The sequence below is a fragment of the Oncorhynchus mykiss genome, chromosome 19 (assembly GCF_057628025.1).
Source record: "Oncorhynchus mykiss isolate SJ-2025 chromosome 19, ASM5762802v1, whole genome shotgun sequence".
Classification (NCBI taxonomy): domain Eukaryota; kingdom Metazoa; phylum Chordata; class Actinopteri; order Salmoniformes; family Salmonidae; genus Oncorhynchus; species Oncorhynchus mykiss.
The window spans coordinates 2,816,721-2,834,817 of record NC_143040.1 but is presented as its reverse complement, the minus strand read 5'-3'; the positions used below and the strand labels follow the sequence as shown (position 1 = coordinate 2,834,817).

General features: G+C 43.7%; 1 protein-coding gene across 3 annotated transcripts in view; it reads left to right on the top strand.

The window, feature by feature from the left end:
• Nucleotides 1–18,097, top strand: part of LOC110513232 (uncharacterized) — a 137,992-nt gene that overhangs the window by 29,775 nt on the left and 90,120 nt on the right. For 2 of the 3 annotated variants that reach the window (XR_016488709.1, XM_090209774.1), the window contains exons 11-19: nt 479–2,473; nt 10,549–10,705; nt 10,914–11,342; nt 11,792–12,226; nt 13,155–13,601; nt 14,696–14,962; nt 15,080–15,337; nt 15,437–15,682; nt 15,930–16,187. Coding sequence is in view for 1 of the 3 variants with exons in the window: in XM_090209774.1 (XP_090065900.1) it covers nt 479–2,473; nt 10,549–10,705; nt 10,914–11,342; nt 11,792–12,226; nt 13,155–13,601; nt 14,696–14,962; nt 15,080–15,337; nt 15,437–15,682; nt 15,930–16,187 (4,492 nt within the window). In the remaining 2 variants the exon portion in view is untranslated. The remainder of the gene's footprint in view (nt 1–478; nt 2,474–10,548; nt 10,706–10,913; nt 11,343–11,791; nt 12,227–13,154; nt 13,602–14,695; nt 14,963–15,079; nt 15,338–15,436; nt 15,683–15,929; nt 16,188–18,097) is intronic. The other variant, XR_016488710.1, reaches the window with a different exon arrangement.

Below are 18,097 nucleotides of genomic sequence, written 5' to 3'. Positions count from 1 at the left end.
TATTGTGGATATAGTTATTGTTTTGCTCAGGTATGTGTGCATAGTTTAAACACAGCTGTTTTATCTAATGTTTAAAGCATGGACTGGGTCAGCGCTGGTCTAGAAAATTTATACATTTTGTTGAGTGCTGGACTTTATAGTTTGTCTTGTGAATAGTTCATATTGTGAAATACAGTGAGGAGAACAAGTATTTGATACACTGCAATGCAATAAAATGCTAATTAATTACTTAAAAATCATACAATGTGATTTTCTGGATTTTTTAAATATTTTTTTTCTGGATTATTATTTTTTTTTTTTAGATTCCGTCTCTCACAGTTGAAGTGTACCTATGATAAAAATTACAGACCTCTACATGCTTTGTAAGTAGGAAAACCTGCAAAATCGGCAGTGTGTCAAATACTTGTTCTCCCCACTGTATGTATTATGATAAATTGGGAAGTTCTGCACGGGATGTAATATCATTTTATCTCCTTAGATGTCAGTCTTTGGGATGAAAGTACAATAGCCTTCATGCGTCATTCTCTACCTCGGCCTCTCACAGAGGTGAAGTGTATTGAAGGAGACTCCCTTCAGGACAGATTCAGGGCTCTGGATGTGACCACTCCTCTCAGAGCCAGTGTCCTGTCTGGACTGGTGGAGGTTGGAGGTGCTGCTGGATACCTGAACCATCCTGTTCAGTCCACACTGCAGGACCGGGTCACTCTACAGTACAGAACCACTACCAGACTGGACATGCTCAGTCACAGGGTGCTTCAGGAGGAAAGAGTCAGAACACAACGAAAGGCAACTCATGTGGTCATGGCTGTTCTCTATGGAGCTCAAGCGTTCTTTACCTTTGATTACAAACACATCAGCGGACAACACAGTGGTGCAGGAGAGGCAGATATACACAGTGTTGTAAAGAAGATGATCCCCACCTTCAGTGCAGATCAGATCTTTTCCAGCTTGAGTGACGATGAAAAACCAAACAGTTTGTTGTATCAGTGTACTCTCTACTGTGATTTAGACCATATCAATGGCTCCATGACGTATGACAGAGCTCTAAAAGTCTATGAAACTCTCCCGAAGCTCCTTGGACAGCAAGGAGAGGAAGCAGTGCCTCTGTACGCCTGGCTCTATCCTCTGAAGAATCTGGACAATTCTGTTGAAATTAAATTTTTCACAAAGGCAGAGGGTGTGCTGGACCATCTGAGGCAGGCCACCATGAGATGCCAGGAGATGATGACAGACTTCACCAATGGTTGTGTGATGAAATGGTTTCCTGATCTGAAGTATAAACTGTCTAGATTATCAGAGCTTCTGCAGAAGTACCAGTTGCAGTTTAAGAGAGAGCTGGCCATGGCAGTAAAGACCATGAGAGAGAGTGAAGGGGTGGATGAAAACAGACTGAGAGACATTCTCCAGAACCATGACCAGTCACCGTTCTGTCTTCAGTCTATACAGTTGTGGCTAAACAACAAGGCAGCGGAGGTGAAGTCTCTGAATGTCTGTAAAACAAGAAACATCCCCATAATGAAATCTCAGGAAGAGCTGGACGCTGTCCTCAGATCATCAAAGGACAGGCTGCTGTGTTTCACTCTGACCTCCCTGGAGGATGAAGATCCGTTCCTTTCCATCATGGAGCAGCACAAACACTATGTTCCAATGAACACCGTGAACCAATCTGATCTCACTGGACAGCAGGAGACACAGCGACCATTCAAACCTCCAGATTTACCTCAGAAAATACAGTCTGCCCTCCGCTTGTTCACCAAATCCTATGAAGACAGCGGCGATGGAGAGAACATCAAGTTCATAGCAGCAGTTATACCAGATATCAGTGTTCCTGGATCCTCCATTCGTCTGTATCAACAAGGCAGTCTCATCACTACCAACTTCCAGCTGGGATTAAAACCTGATCCAGGCCAGGTAGCAGAGATAAAACAGAGCTGTGTCCTCCTGACGTTTCCACAGTCAACCATCAGAAGACCTGAGAGGTACAGAGTAGAGTACAGAGTCATGACTACTGGTGTTAGCAAGGTTAGCAAACGGCCATGGAATGTAGTAGACACCCTGGCTCCTGCAGAAACCTGTCTGGTGCCAGGTCTGAAACCGTTCACACTGTACCAGATCAGATACTCTGTTATAGAACACTCTGGTATGAGTGACTTTAGCAAGGTCATTGAGGTCAAGACCCTGAGATCCCCACCTGAACAGCTGTATGTGAGCCGGCTGCTGAACAAAACAAAGGAAACTGTCAAAGTGACTTGGTTCCAGCCTGAGTGTGAAGATGGTGCCTCTGTACTCCACTACAACGTAGACTATAAAGAGACAGGACTGGAGGGCTGGTCTACCATGGTAACAGAGGGACCTGAATGTTACTGTGATGTAACTCTGAACCTCAGTACCTGCTACAGAGTCAGAGTGTCAGCTGTCTATGGAGAAGGAGACACCAGTGCAACCAGCAGAGAGACAGATGTCCCAGTCAATGGTGAGCTACATCAAGTCAATCTAACTTGATATTCATGTGAATAACATTTTAATGAATAACTTTTGAACAAAAGTCTATCCATGATAAATATTTGGTCCAATTCTCACTACAACGTTTGGGAACCTCTGCCACATAGTCCAAACTAGAGGTCGACTGATTATGATTTTTCAACGCAGATACTGATACAGATACCGATTATTGGAGGACCAAAAAAGCTGATACCGATTAATCAGACAATTTTTTTATTGTATTTATTTTTAATAATGACAATTACAACAATACTGAATGAACACTTATTTTAACTTAATATAATACATCAATAAAGCCTCAAATAAATAATGAAACATGTTCAATTTGTTTTAAATAATGCAAAAACAAAGTGTTGGAGAAGAAAGTAAAAGTGCAATATGTGCCATGTAAGAAAGCTAACGTTTGAGTTCCTTGCTCAGAACATGAGAACATATGAAAGCTGGTGGTTCCTTTTAACATGAGTCTTCAATATTCCCAGGTAAGAGGTTTTAGGTAGTTATTATAGGAATTATAGGAATATTTCCCTCTACACCTCTACACCATTTTGTATTTCATTAACCTTTGACTATTGGATGTTCTTATAGGCACTTTAAATCAAATCAAATCAAATTTTATTTGTCACATACACATGGTTAGCAGATGTTAATGCGAGTGTAGCGAAATGCTTGTGCTTCTAGTTCCGACAATGCAGTAATAACCAACAAGTAATCTAACTAACAATTCCAAAACTACTGTCTTATACACACAAGTGTAAGGGGATAAAGAATATGTACATAAAGATATATGAATGAGTGATGGTACAGAGCAGCATAGGCAAGATACAGTAGATGGTATTGAGTACAGTATATACATATGAGATGAGTATGTAAACAAAGTGGCATAGTTTAAAGTGGCTAGTGATACATGTATTACATAAAGATGCAGTAGATGATATAGAGTACAGTATATACGTATACATATGAGATGAATAATGTAGGGTATGTAAACATTATATTAGGTAGCATTGTTTAAAGTGACTAGTGATATATTTTGCATAATTTCCCATCAATTCCCATTATTAAAGTGGCTGGAGTTGAGTCAGTGTCAGTGTGTTGGCAGCAGCCACTCAATGTTAGTGGTGGCTGTTTAACAGTCTGATGGCCTTGAGATAGAAGCTGTTTTTCAGTCTCTCGGTCCCAGCTTTGATGCACCTGTACTGACCTCGCCTTCTGGATGATAGCGGGCTGAACAGGCAGTGGCTCGGGTGGTTGTTGTCCTTGATGATCTTTATGGCCTTCCTGTAACATCGGGTGGTGTAGGTGTCCTGGAGGGCAGGTAGTTTGCCCCCGGTGATGCGTTGTGCAGACCTCACTACCCTCTGGAGAGCCTTACGGTTGTGGGCGGAGCAGTTGCCGTACCAGGCGGTGATACAGCCCGCCAGGATGCTCTCGATTGTGCATCTGTAGAAGTTTGTGAGTGCTTTTGGTGACAAGCCGAATTTCTTCAGCCTCCTGAGGTTGAAGAGGCGCTGCTGCGCCTTCTTCACGATGCTATCTGTGTGGGTGGACCAATTCAGTTTGTCTGTGATGTGTATGCCGAGGAACTTAAAACTTGCTACCATCTCCACTACTGTTCCATCGATGTGGATAGGGGGGTGTTCCCTCTGCTGTTTCCTGAAGTCCACAATCATCTCCTTAGTTTTGTTGACGTTGAGTGTGAGGTTATTTTCCTGACACCACACTCCGAGGGCCCTCACCTCCTCCCTGTAGGCCGTCTCGTCATTGTTGGTAATCAAGCCTACCACTGTTGTGTTGTCCGCAAACTTGATGATTGAGTTGGAGGCGTGCGTGGCCACGCAGTCGTGGGTGAACAGGGAGTACAGGAGAGGGCTCAGAACGCACCTTTGTGGGGCCCCAGTGTTGAGGATCAGCGGGGTGGAGATGTTGTTGCCTACCCTCACCACCTGGGGGCGGCCCGTCAGGAAGTCCAGTACCCAGTTGCACAGGGCGGGGTCGAGACCCAGGGTCTCGAGCTTGATGACGAGCTTGGAGGGTACTATGGTGTTAAATGCCGAGCTGTAGTCGATGAACAGCATTCTCACATAGGTATTCCTCTTGTCCAGATGGGTTAGGGCAGTGTGCAGTGTGGTTGAGATTGCATCGTCTGTGGACCTATTTGGGCGGTAAGCAAATTGGAGTGGGTCTAGGGTGTCAGGTAGGGTGGAGGTGATTTGGTCCTTGACTAGTCTCTCAAAGCACTTCATGATGACGGAAGTGAGTGCTACGGGGCGGTAGTCGTTTAGCTCAGTTACCTTAGCTTTCTTGGGAACAGGAACAATGGTGGCCCTCTTGAAGCATGTGGGAACAGCAGACTGGGATAGGGATTGATTGAATATGTCCGTAAACACACCAGCCAGCTGGTCTGCGCATGCTCTGAGGGCGCGGCTGGGGATGCCGTCTGGGCCTGCAGCCTTGCGAGGGTTAACACGTTTAAATGTTTTACTCACCTCGGCTGCAGTGAAGGAGAGTCTGCATGTTTTGGTTGCGGGCCGTGTCAGTGGCACTGTATTGTCCTCAAAGCGGGCAAAAAAGTTATTTAGTCTGCCTGGGAGCAGGACATCCTGGTCCGTGACTGGGCTGGATTTCTTCTTGTAGTCCGTGATTGACTGTAGACCCTGCCACATGCCTCTTGTGTCTGAGCCGTTGAATTGAGACTCTACTTTGTCTCTATACTGACGCTTAGCTTGTTTGATTGCCTTCCGGAGGGAATAGCTACACTGTTTGTATTCGGTCATGTTACCGGTCACCTTGCCCTGATTAAAAGCAGTGGTTCGCGCTTTCAGTTTCACGCGAATGCTGCCATCAATCCACGGTTTCTGGTTTGGGAATGTTTTAATCGTTACTATGGGAACGACATCTTCAATGCACGTTCTAATGAACTCGCACACCGAATCAGCGTATTCGTCAATGTTGTTGTCTGACGCAATACGAAAGATATCCCAGTCCACGTGATGGAAGCAGTCTTGGAGTGTGGAATCAGATTGGTCGGACCAGCGTTGAACAGACCTCAGCGTGGGAGCTTCTTGTTTTAGTTTCTGTCTGTAGGCAGGGATCAACAAAATGGAGTCGTGGTCAGCTTTTCCGAAAGGAGGGCGGGGGTTTAGTATTGCCAGTGTAACAGTATAGCTTCCGTCCCTCTCCTCGCTCCTCCCTGGGCTCGAACCGCTCCTCCCTGGGCTCGAACCAGGAACACAACGACAACAGCCACCCTCGAAGCAGTGTTACCCATGCAAAGCAAGGGAAACAACCACTCCAAGGCTCAGAGCGAGTGATATTTGAAACGCTATTAGCTATTAGCGCGCGCTAACTAGCTAGCCATTTCACTTCGGTTACACCAGCCTCATCTCGAGAGTTGATAGGCTTGAAGTCATAAACAGCGCAACATCAACATCAGAAGCCTCCTCCCTAAGTTTGTTTTACTCACTGCTTTAGCACACTCAGTCAACCCTGATGTCCTTTCCGTGTCTGAATCCTGGCTTAGGAAGGCCACCAAAAATTCGGAGATTTCCATACCGAACTATAACATTTTCCGTCAAGATAGAATTGCCAAAGGGGGAGGAGTTGCAGTCTACTGCAGAGATACCCAAACAGTTCAAACTACTAATTTAAAAAAATACTCTCTCCAGAAATAAGTCTCTCACTGTTGCCGCCTGCTACCGACCCCCCTCAGCTCCCAGCTGTGCCCTGCACAACATTTGTGAAGTGATCGCCCCCCATCTAGCTTCAGGGTTTGTTCTGTTAGGTGACCTAAACTGGGAAATGCTTAACACCCCGGCAGTCCTACAATCTAAGCTAGATGCCCTCAATCTCACACAAATCATCAAGGAACCCACCAGGTACAACCCTAAATCTGTAAACAAGGGCACCCTCATAGTCGTCATCCTGACCAACTGGCCCTCCAAATACACCTCCGCTGTCTTCAACCAGGATCTCAGCAATCACTGCCTCATTGCCTGTATCCGCTATGGGTCCGTAGTCAAGCGACCACACCTCATCACTGTCAAACGCTCCCTAAAACACTTCTGCGAGCAGGCCTTTCTAATCGACCTGGCCCGGGTATCCTGGAAGGATATTGACCTTATCCCGTCAGTTGAGGATGCCTGGTCAGTCTTTAAAAGTAACTTCCTCACCATTTTAGATAAGCATGCTCCGTTCAAAAAATGCAGAACTAGAACAGATATAGCCCTTGGTTCACTCCAGACCTGACTGCCCTCGACCAGCACAAAAATATCCTCTGGCGGACTGCAATAGCATTGAATTGTCCCCGCAATATGCAACTGTTCAGGGAAGTAAGGAACCGATACACGCAGTCAATCAAAGGCCAGCTTCTTCAGGCAGAAATTTGCATTCTGTAGCTCTAACTCCAAAAAGTTCTGGGACACTGTAAAGTCCATGGAGAACAAGAGCTCCTCCTCCCAGCTGCCCACTGCACTGAGGCTGGGTAACACGGTCACCACCGATAAATCCATGATTATCGAAAACTTCAACAAGCATTTCTCAACGGCTGGCCATGCCTTCCTCCTGGCTACTCCAACCTCGGCCAACAGCTCCCCCCCCCCCCCCCCGCAGCTACTCGCCCAAGCCTCTCCAGGTTCTCCTTTACCCAAATCCAGATAGCAGATGTTCTGAAAGAGCTGCAAAAGCTGGACCTGTACAAATCAGCTGGGCTTACCAATCTGGACCCTCTATTTCTGAAACTATCCGCCGCCATTGTCGCAACCCCTATTACCAGCCTGTTTAACCTCTCTTTCATATCGTCTGAGATCCCCAAGGATTGGAAAGCTGCCGCAGTCATCCCCCTCTTCAAAGGGGGAGACACCCTGGACCCAAACTGTTACAGACCTATATCCATCCTGCCCTGCCTATCTAAGGTCTTTGAAAGCCAAGTTAACAAACAGGTCACTGACCATCTCGAATCCCACCGTACCTTCTCCGTTGTGCAATCTGGTTTCCGAGCCGGTCACAGGTGCACCTCAGCCACGCTCAAGGTACTAAATGATATCATAACCGCCATCGATAAAAGACAGTACTGTGCAGCCGTCTTCATCGACCTGGCCAATGCTTTCGACTCTGTCAATCACCATATTCTTATCGGCAGACTCAGTAGCCTCGTTTTTTTCTAATGACTGCCTTGCCTGGTTCACCAACTACTTTGCAGACAGAGTTCAGTGTGTCAAATCGGAGGGCATGTTGTCCGGTCCTCTGGCAGTCCTCTGGCAGTCTCTATAGGGATGCCACAGGGTTCAATTCTCGGGCCGACTCTTTTCTCTGTATGTATCAATGATGTTGCACTTGCTGCGGGCGATACCCCGATCCAGCTCTACGCAGACGACACCATTCTGTATACTTCTGGCCCTACCTTGGACACTGTGCTATCTAACCTCCAAACGAGCTTCAATGCCATACAACACTCCTTCCGTGGCCTCCAACTGCTCTTAAACGCTAGTAAAACCAAATGCATGCTTTTCAACCGTTCGCTGCCTGCACCCGCACGCCCGACTAGCATCACCACCCTGGATGGTTCCGACCTAGAATATGTGGACATCTATAAGTACCTAGGTGTCTGGCTAGACTGTAAACTCTCCTTCCAGACTCATATCAAACAATCTAAAATCAAATCTATAGTCGGCTTTCTATTCCGCAACAAAGCCTCCTTCACTCACGCCGCCAAACTTACCCTAGTAAAACTGAGTATCCTACCCATCCTCGACTTCGGCAATGTCATCTACAAAATAGCTTCCAATACTCTACTTAGCAAACTGGATGCAGTTTATCACAGTGCCATCCGTTTTGTTACTAAAGCACCTTATACCACCCACCACTGCGACCTGTATGCTCTAGTCGGCTGGCCCTCGCTACATATTTGTCGCCAGACCCACTGGCTCCAGGTCATCTATAAGTCCATGCTAGGTAAAGCTCCACCTTATCTCAGTTCACTGGTCACGATGGCAACACCCACCCATAGCACGCGCTCCAGCAGGTGTATCTCACTGATCATCCCTAAAGCCAACACCTCATTTGGCCTCCTTTTGTTCCAGTTCTCTGCTGCCTGTGACTGGAACGAATTGCAAAAATCGCTGAAGTTGGAGACTTTTATCTCCCTCAGCAACTTTAAACATCTGCTATCTGAGCAGCTAACCGATCGCTGCAGCTGTACATAGTCTATTGGTAAATAGCCCACCCAATTTACCTACCTCATCCCCATAATGTTTATATTTATTTACTTTTCTGCTCTTTTGCACACCAGTATCTCTACCTGTACGTGACCATCTGATCATTTATCACTCCAGTGTTAATCTGCAAAATTTTAATTATTCGCCTACCTCCTCATGCCTTTTGCACACAGTGTATATAGACTCCCCCTTTGTTTTCTACTGTGTTATTGACTTGTTAATTGTTTACTCCATGTGTAACTCTGTGTTGTCTGTTCACACTGCTATGCTTTATCTTGGCCAGGTCGCAGTTGTAAATGAGAACTTGTTCTCAACTAGCCTACCTGGTTAAATAAAGTTGTTCTCAACTAGCCTACCTGGTTAAATAAAGGTGTTCTCAACTAGCCTACCTGGTTAAATAAAGGTGTTCTCAACTAGCCTACCTGGTTAAATAAAGTTGTTCTCAACTAGCCTACCTGGTTAAATAAAGGTGTTCTCAACTAGCCTACCTGGTTAAATAAAGGTGTTCTCAACTAGCCTACCTGGTTAAATAAAGGTGTTCTCAACTAGCCTACCTGGTTAAATAAAGGTGTTCTCAACTAGCCTACCTGGTTAAATAAAGGTGTTCTCAACTAGCCTACCTGGTTAAATAAAGGTGTTCTCAACTAGCCCACCTGGTTAAATAAAGGTGTTCTCAACTAGCCTACCTGGTTAAATAAAGGTGTTCTCAACTAGCCTACCTGGTTAAATAAAGGTGTTCTCAACTAGTCTACCTGGTTAAATAAAGGTGTTCCCAACTAGCCTACCTGGTTAAATAAAGGTGTTCTCAACTAGCCTACCTGGTTAAATAAAGGTGTTCTCAACTAGCCTACCTGGTTAAATAAAGGTGAAATAAAATAAAAATAATATAAAATGCTCAGTCAGATTATATGCAACGCAGGACACGCTAGATAATATCTAGTAATATCATCAACCATGTGTAGTTAACTAGTGATTATGATTGATTGATTGTTTTTTATAAGATAAGTTTAATGCTAGCTAGCAACTTACCCTGGCTTACTGCATGCACGTAATAGGCAGTCTCCTTGTGGAGTGCAATGAGAGGCTTGTCGTTATTGCGTTGGACTAGTTAACTGTAAGGTCGCAAGATTGGATCCCCGAGCTGACAAGGTGAAAATCTGTCGTTCTGCCCCTGAACAAGGCAGTTAACCCACTGTTCCTAGGCCGTCATTGAAAATAAGAATGTGTTCTTAACTGACTTGCCTAGTTAAATAAAATAAATAATAAAGGTGAAACAAAATATATGTATTTAATAAAATCGGCAAAGTCCAAAAATACTGATTTCCGATTGTTATTAAAACTTGAAATCGGCCCTAATTAATCGACCATTCCGATTAATCGGTCGACCTCTAGTCCAAACCCATTGTTAGTTTTTGTTGTAGAAGACATTTTGCAGTAGCCTAGGTTAAGAGCGTTGGACCAGTGAGCATTGGACCAATAACCGAAAGGTTGCTAGTTCGAATCCCCGAGCTGATAAGGTGAAAAATGTGTCAATGAGCAAGGCAATTAGCCCTTATTGCTCCTGTAAGTCGTGTCTGCTATGAAATGTATCTTTTATACTGCTTTATTATGTTATTAACAATAGGACAAACTCTGCGTGAAATACCGCACCTCAGTGGTGTGAAGTGTGTTAATGCGCTTCTAAAATGGGATCACACATTGTTTGGGGGTGAAAATTCCCTCTGAAAACTACTATTTTCTGCAAAAAAAAAAACATTATTGATATAACATCATTACATGTCTATCATTGAAACTTTCTACACACAGTGATTTTAATCTACAATTTACTTTGCAGTCTGGTATTTAGACCTCTCAGAGAGAAAGGCCTCCCTCCTCCTAGAAGTGTTGAAACTCCAACCAGAGAAGAAACCAGTAGAGCTGAAGGGCTGGTCAGATGAAGAGAGTGAAGTGAGGAGTTTCCTTATGTGTCTGTCCTACATCTCACAGCTGAGGTGAGTGTTTTTTCAGAGATGTGTCATATTATACCAGTTATTTATCTGGTTTATAAAACATCTGTTTATCCAAATGACTCCATTAGTATGTTTTTGCCATTCTGACATGTAAACATTATTGTTTGTCTGTGGTTGATTCCTCTGCATTACTTATCCAGAGAATCCAGGATAACTTGTATTAACTATGTTTGTATGTCTTCTCATTCAGGTTGTGTGTTGGTTATGGTGAAGAGAAGGCCTGGACAGTTCTGTCTAAACTCAGTGTTGCTGCAGCTGAGTTTGATACAGAGACAGGAGAGAATATCTTAAAGACATTATCCTCCATGTGCAGATACACAGATGATGATGATGGTGGTGGTGTTCCATTTAGAGAGAGTGACTTCCTGTTGGATCTGTACTCACATGTGAAGGACTATGAGACTCAAACAGGCAGGAGTGTCCTTCTAGCATTACAGACAGTTTACCAGTCAGCTCCTGCAGTCTGGTCCATACTCCTCTCTGAGAGAAAGGCCTCCCTCCTCCTAGAGGTGCTGAAACTCCAACCAGAGAAGAAACCAGTAGAGCTGAAGGGCTGGTCAGATGAAGAGAGTGAAGTGAGGAGTTTCCTTCAGTGTCTGCCCTACATCTCACAGCTGAGGTGAGTTTTCATAGTAATGTGTTTTCTTGTTTGTGTTCTCATGTTTATGAACAATACTCTAATAATATCTACACCCTACACGTGTTCATTTTGTCCCTTGTTTATCCTCACGACTCGAACACACCACCAGCGTCATTGCATTTTGGTACACCAGAAGTACATTAATTTGCCTTGAAACAGTGTTGTTTGTGGGTTGCATTTATGGAATGCATCAAAGCGTAGACTGCTTGACAGAAATGGTAGCCGAAGGTAAACTTTTGTTGCACATATCCAGGTGATACACAGGCTTACTATTTTGCGCAATGATGCTGTCGGTGTGATCGAGGCATCAGTTCATTATCAGCTAATATCTATATAGAGTTTTTATTTTATTTACTAGTTTAAATAGATGTTGTACACATCACACAGTGTCAGATTGTCGGAATCAGCTGTTACTGTCCTGGTTGCAGTTTCCATCCACGGAGGTCTGATCCCTCAAAGCTGATCAAGTTCCTGGTGGATCTCCTGTCTCAAGCAGCAGAGTGGGAGGAGCAGACAGGAGAGAAGACACTGAAGCTGGTATCATCAGTGTGTACTTACAGAACCTTTCCTTATCACCATGGAGACACTTCTAAACAGAGTGATTTCCTGTTGGATCTGTTCTCACATGTGAAGGACTATGAGACTCAAACAGGCAGGAGTGTCCTTCCAGCATTACAGCCTGTTTACCAGTCAGCCAGTCCTGCTATCTGGTCCATAGACCTCTCAGAGAGAAAGGCCTCCCTCCTCCTCGAAGTGCTGAAACTCCAACCAGAGAAGAAACCAGTAGAGCTGAAGGGCTGGTCAGATGAAGAGAGTGAAGTGAGGAGTTTCCTTCAGTGTCTGCCCTACATCTCACAGCTGAGGTGAGTGAGTTTTGCAGAGATGTGTCATATTGTACCAGCAATTTATCTGGTTTATAAAATGTCTGTTTATCCATATCCCTCCATTAGTATGTTTTTGCCATTCTGCCATGTAAACATTATTATGTGTCTGTGGTTGATTCCTCTGCATTACTTATTGTTGCAGGAATTAAATTCCTCTGTTTTAATACCCAATTAAAATTAAACACTCTGTCAATTCATAAGGATTTGTATGACCCTTATTTTATAAAAAATGGACAGAGCCCAGTCTTAAAGTCAAACAGCAGTTTTTATTCACGAGAATACTGCTCCTTACACATTTTACCACAGGTTATAAACGGAAAATGACGTCAGCGTTTTCTAAATGTTCCGTCTCTTCTTGACACTGGTAGAAAGGCTCTATAGTTCTCAAGCCTTCCCACCTCGCCTAGAGCCAAGGTCAGCCAGTGTAGATAAGCATTCTAGCCAGTCTGGCGATATAGTTCATTAATTTCTACCAAGGAACAGGCAGTCATTGTTCTAATTCTTGATTATATTTACACACATTATATTCAGTACTAAGATTAAAAAGAAAATTCAAACATATACAGTAACATAATAGTATTCTGATTAGTACATATACAGTAACATAATAGTATTCTGATTAGTACATATACAGTAACATAATAGTATTCTGATTAGTACATATACAGTAACATAATAGTATTCTGATTAGTACATATACAGTAACATAATAGTATTCTGATTAGTACATATACAGTAACATAATAGTATTCTGATTAGTACATATACAGTAACATAATAGTATTCTGATTAGTACATATACAGTAACATAATAGTATTCTGATTAGTACATACAAATTCCCTTAACACTTATCCAGAGAATCCAGGATAACTTGTATTAACTATGTTTGTCTGTCTTCTCATTCAGGTTGTGTGTTGATTATGGTGAAGAGAAGAAGAAGAAGGCCTGGACGGTTCTGTCTAAACTCAGTGTTGCTGCAGCTGAGTTTGATAAAGAGACAGGAGAGAATATCTTAAAGACATTATCCTCCATGTGCAGATACACATATGGTGAAGATGATGATGGTGATGATGGTAATCCATTTAGAGAGAGTGATTTCCTGTTGGATCTGTACTCACATGTGAAGGACTATGAGACTCAAACAGGCAGGAGTGTCCTTCCAGCATTACAGACAGTTTACCAGTCAGCTCCTGCAGTCTGGTCCATAGACCTCTCAGAGAGAAAGGCCTCCCTCCTCCTAGAAGTGCTGAAACTCCAACCAGAGAAGAAACCAGTAGAGCTGAAGGGCTGGTCAGATGAAGAGAGTGAAGTGAAGAGTGTCCTTCAGTGTCTGTCCTACATCTCACAGCTGAGGTGAGTTGGATCAGTACATTTCAGAGATTGTAGTTGTCTGTCCCTGAATAATTTTGCACGCCCAATTTTTCAGTTTTTGATTTGTTAAAAAAGTTTGAAATATCCAATCAATGTCGTTCCACTTCATGATTGTGTCCCACTTGTTGTTGATTCTTCACAAAAAAATACAGTTTTATATCTTTGTTTGAACCCTGAAATGTGGCAAAAGGTCGCAAAGTTCAAGGGGGCCGAATACTTTTGCAAGGCACTGTATTTTTTTTACTGAGGTTAAAGGTCAGACTGTTAGCTATAATTGAGGGTATTTCCATCCATATCGGGTGAACCGTTTAGATATTACAGCACTTTTTGTACATTGTCCCCCCATTTTAGGGAACCAAAAGTATTTGGATAAATTCACTTATTATGTATTAATGTAGTACAAAGTGTAGTATTTGGTCCCATCTTCCTAGAACGCAATGACTACATCAAGCCTGTGACTCTACAAACTTGTTGGATGCATTTTGCTGTTTGTTTTGGTTGTTTCAGATTATTTTGTGCCCAATAGAAAATTAATGGTAGATTCATGTATTGTTTCATTTTGGAGACACTTTTATAGTAAATAAGATAAGAAAATAATATGTTTCTGAACACTTCTACATGAATGTGGATGCGACCTATAGATAATCCTGAATGAATCCTGAATAATGTTTGTGAATTCTTTTCAAAACATTTTTCTCAGGATATTAGCGTTTTATATTTCAAATCTTAGTGTTTATTCCACTTTGAGTCAATACATGTCAGGTGTTTCTGTACTGAATAATAATGTTTTTTATTTGATTCATCTTTATGTTTATTTTGTTCACTTTGACATTAGATTCAAGCCATTTTAATTCAACACGAAAAATGTATAAAGGATGGAATACTAATGGAGGACAAAAAAGTGCTGTAATTTCACCTGATTTGGAAATAAAAATCTAATTAAAGCTGACAGACTGACCTTTAACCTCATAGTCATTGTATCATTGTATAATTTCAAAGTGCTGGAGTACAGGGCCAAATTAACAAACGGTCTCCTAAATGTCTGATTTGATGTCCCCCATGTTCTGCTGTTTCAGCTGTGGTGATGACAGGTTTTTCCAGACTGTGTGTGAGTCCATCCCTGTGAGGTCCAGAGAGGAGGACCAGCTGTTAGCCTCTCTCCTCCAGGCCTTGGGCTCCACCCTGTCACTGGGAGGAGTGTTACCCAGGAAAACCTGCAGGTCTGTGGGGAGAGTCCTGGGTCTCTGTGCCTCCAGAGTGGACCTCACTCTCACCCCCAGCAAGATCTCTCTCCAAGGAGCCGCACTTCTTTTGAGACATGAGTCAAAGCTCCACAAGCTCAGGTATGTTCAGGAAGACAGCTTTTACAGGTCTATTGAATAGTTGATTTTTCTATTGAGCATTTTATCTGACGAGGTTTGTCTGTTTTAAGTGACTTGCGTTTTGTCGTTTCATTCCAGGCTGAATGTGGGTGTGGCAGTTAAACTGTCCAGACTGGTTAGGAGGACAGGGAGAGGTGCTACTCCACTGACTGTCCCAGAGCTCTCCCTGGTCCTAAAGAGCAGCCAGCCACCAGAGAGAGTGTTATCCAGGGCTCTGAGTAATGTGGCGTCCCTGCTGAGATTCTGGAGGGTTCAGTGTCTGGACCTGACTGACTTATGGATCCAGGGTCACTCTCTCATCACACTGCTCTGTCACCAGGGACCTCTCTCTCTCAGGTCAGTCTGAAGCTGATGTTTTTTAAAAAGTAGAAATAGTAACATCATTCATGTGTTTTTCTTCATATTTCTGACTGCCTGTATGTTCCAACCTCCTAGACTGAATTCAGACACTCTGCAGCAGCTGACTGTAGTTGTGTATAAAGCTCAGGACAAGGACTTGACTCAGTGGTTCCTGGAGAAGGTTGGTGGAGACCTGACCTCCTGCAGGCTGGACTGGGAAGTGCTTCTCTCTCTGCTGCAGCATTCAACCCACAACATCACTGTGGACCTCAGGAAGAACCAGCTCCTAGAGAAGAACAGCTCAGATCTTCTCCCCTTTCTGGGAAGGGTTACTCTAAAGAGGTGGGAGAACTTCTTTCTCTATTCAGACTTCCTAGAAATAATAAAATAACTATTTGTATCCAGTGACATGTTGTTCTGAGTTTGCCTCTGTAATATCATTAGGGTTTTATTCAAGAGGTGGGAGACCTTTTTTCAATATTTATAGTCTTTAATTATTCATGTTCTATCCAGCCAGTTGTTACTATGTGAGTTATCCTTTATAAAGCCTTGACATAACCACAACAATCCTTTCTCCATGTTTGTTCAGGTCCAGTTCCAGCTTTGTAAAGTCCTCCATCAGACAGATCTATGACAGTAGAGACAGTGACTGTGTGTCCAGTTTGTTGAGGTCTTCAGACCATTGGATCAACCTGAACAGCAGAGAGCTGGACAGAGTGGACTGTACTGCTCTGTGTTTTACCCTGCAGCACAGCCACCAAGTCAAAGTCAACCTGCTGTGGACCTCCATACCACCGGGGGAGATAGAGAGCATCCTGCCTTTTCTGGACAGAGTCTCCCAACTCAGGTTTAGTTGGCACTCGTTGACCCTGCTAGAATGGATAGAACTATGAGGCTTTCCACTTCCTGACTGATTTAACCTCTAACCCTAACCATAGTGTAATGTACTAACCTTAACCTCAGCTAGGGGTGGAATTGAAGGAGAACGCCTGGGAGTTGACCCAAATGTCCCATGCACCGAACATGACAGGTTACAGTAACCTTACAGTGAAATGATTACTTACGAGGCCTTATTAACCAACAATGTAGTTTTAAGAAGTACGGATAAGAATAAGTAATAAAAGTAACAAGTAATTAAAGAGCAGCAGTAAAATAACAATAGCGAGGCTATAAACAGGGATACCGGTTAGTCGAGGTAATTGAGGTAATATGTACATCTAGGTAGAGTTATTAAAGTGACTACATAGAAGATAACAACAGAGCTTTAACAGAGAGTAGCAGCTATGTAAAAGAGGGGGAGGAGGCAATGCAAATAGTCTGGGTAGCCATTTTATCAGATGTTCAGGAGTCTTATGGCTTGGGTGTAGATGCTTTTAAGAAGCCTCTTGGACCTAGACTTGGCGCTCCAGTACAGCTTGCTGTGTGGTAGCAGAGAGAACAGTCTAGAGCTAGAGCTGCTGGAGCCTTTGATCATTTTTAGGGTTTTCCTCTGTCACCGCCTGATATAGAGGTCCTGGATGGCAGGAAGCTTAGCCCCAGTGATGTACTGGGCCGTTCGCACTACCCTCTGTAGTGCCTTGTGGTCGGAGGCCGAGCAGTTGCCATACCAGGCAGTGATGCAACCAGTCAGGATGCTCTCGATGGTGCAGCTGTCGAACCTTTTGAAGATCTGAGGACCCTTTTCCATTTCCTGAGGGGGAATCGTTTTTGTCGTGCCCTCTTCACGACTGTCTTGGTGTTCTTGGACCATGTTAGTTTGTTGGTGATGTGGACACCAAGGAACTTGGAAGCACTCAACCTGCTCCACAGCAGCCCCGTTGATGGGAATGGGGGCGTGCTCTGTCCTCTTTTTCCTATAGTCCACAATCATCTCCTTTGTCTTGATCACTTTGAGGGAGAGGTTGTTGTCCTGGCACCACACGGCCAGGTCTCTGACCTCCTCCCTATAGGCTGTCTTGTCGGTAATCTGGCCTACCACTGTTGTGTCACAGTCTTACAGAACAGCTAATTCTCTAATGCATGTTTCAGTGTTATTTACCTGCCTAGAAGTAGTTTAGCTCGTCTGGTAGGCTCGTGTCACTGGGCAGCTCTCGGCTGTGCTTCCCTTTGTAGTCTGTAATAGTTTGCAAGCCCTGCCACATCCAACGAGCGTCAGAGCTGGTGTAGCATGATTCGATCTTAGTCCTGTATTGATGCTTTGCCTGTTTGATGGTTTATCGGAGGGCATAACAGGATTTCTTTTAAACTTCAGGGTTAGAGTCCCGCTCCTTGAAAGCGGCAGCTCAGTCTGACTGTTGCCTGTAATCCATGGCTTCTGGTTGTGGTATGTACGTACGGTCACTGTGGGGACGACGTCATCGATGCACTTATTGCACAGCTTCTACCCCCATAAGACTCCTGAACATCTAGTAAAATGGCTACCCGGACTAGATTATTCACATTGCCCCCCCCCCCCCCCTCCCTTCTCCACACCACGCCACGCTCTGTTGTCATCTATGCATGGTCACTTTAATAACTCTACCTACATGTACATACTACCACAACTAACCGGTGCCCCCGCACATTGACTCTGTACCGACACCCCCCTGTATATAGTCTCACTATTGCTGTTCTTTAATTACTTGTTATTTTTATATTTTATTTTTGAAAACTGTTGTGACATTTGATTTGATTTGTTGATGAAACCGGAACATATTCAGTCTGTGATAGCAAACAGTCCTGTAACTTAGCATCTGCTTCATCTGATCACTATTTTAT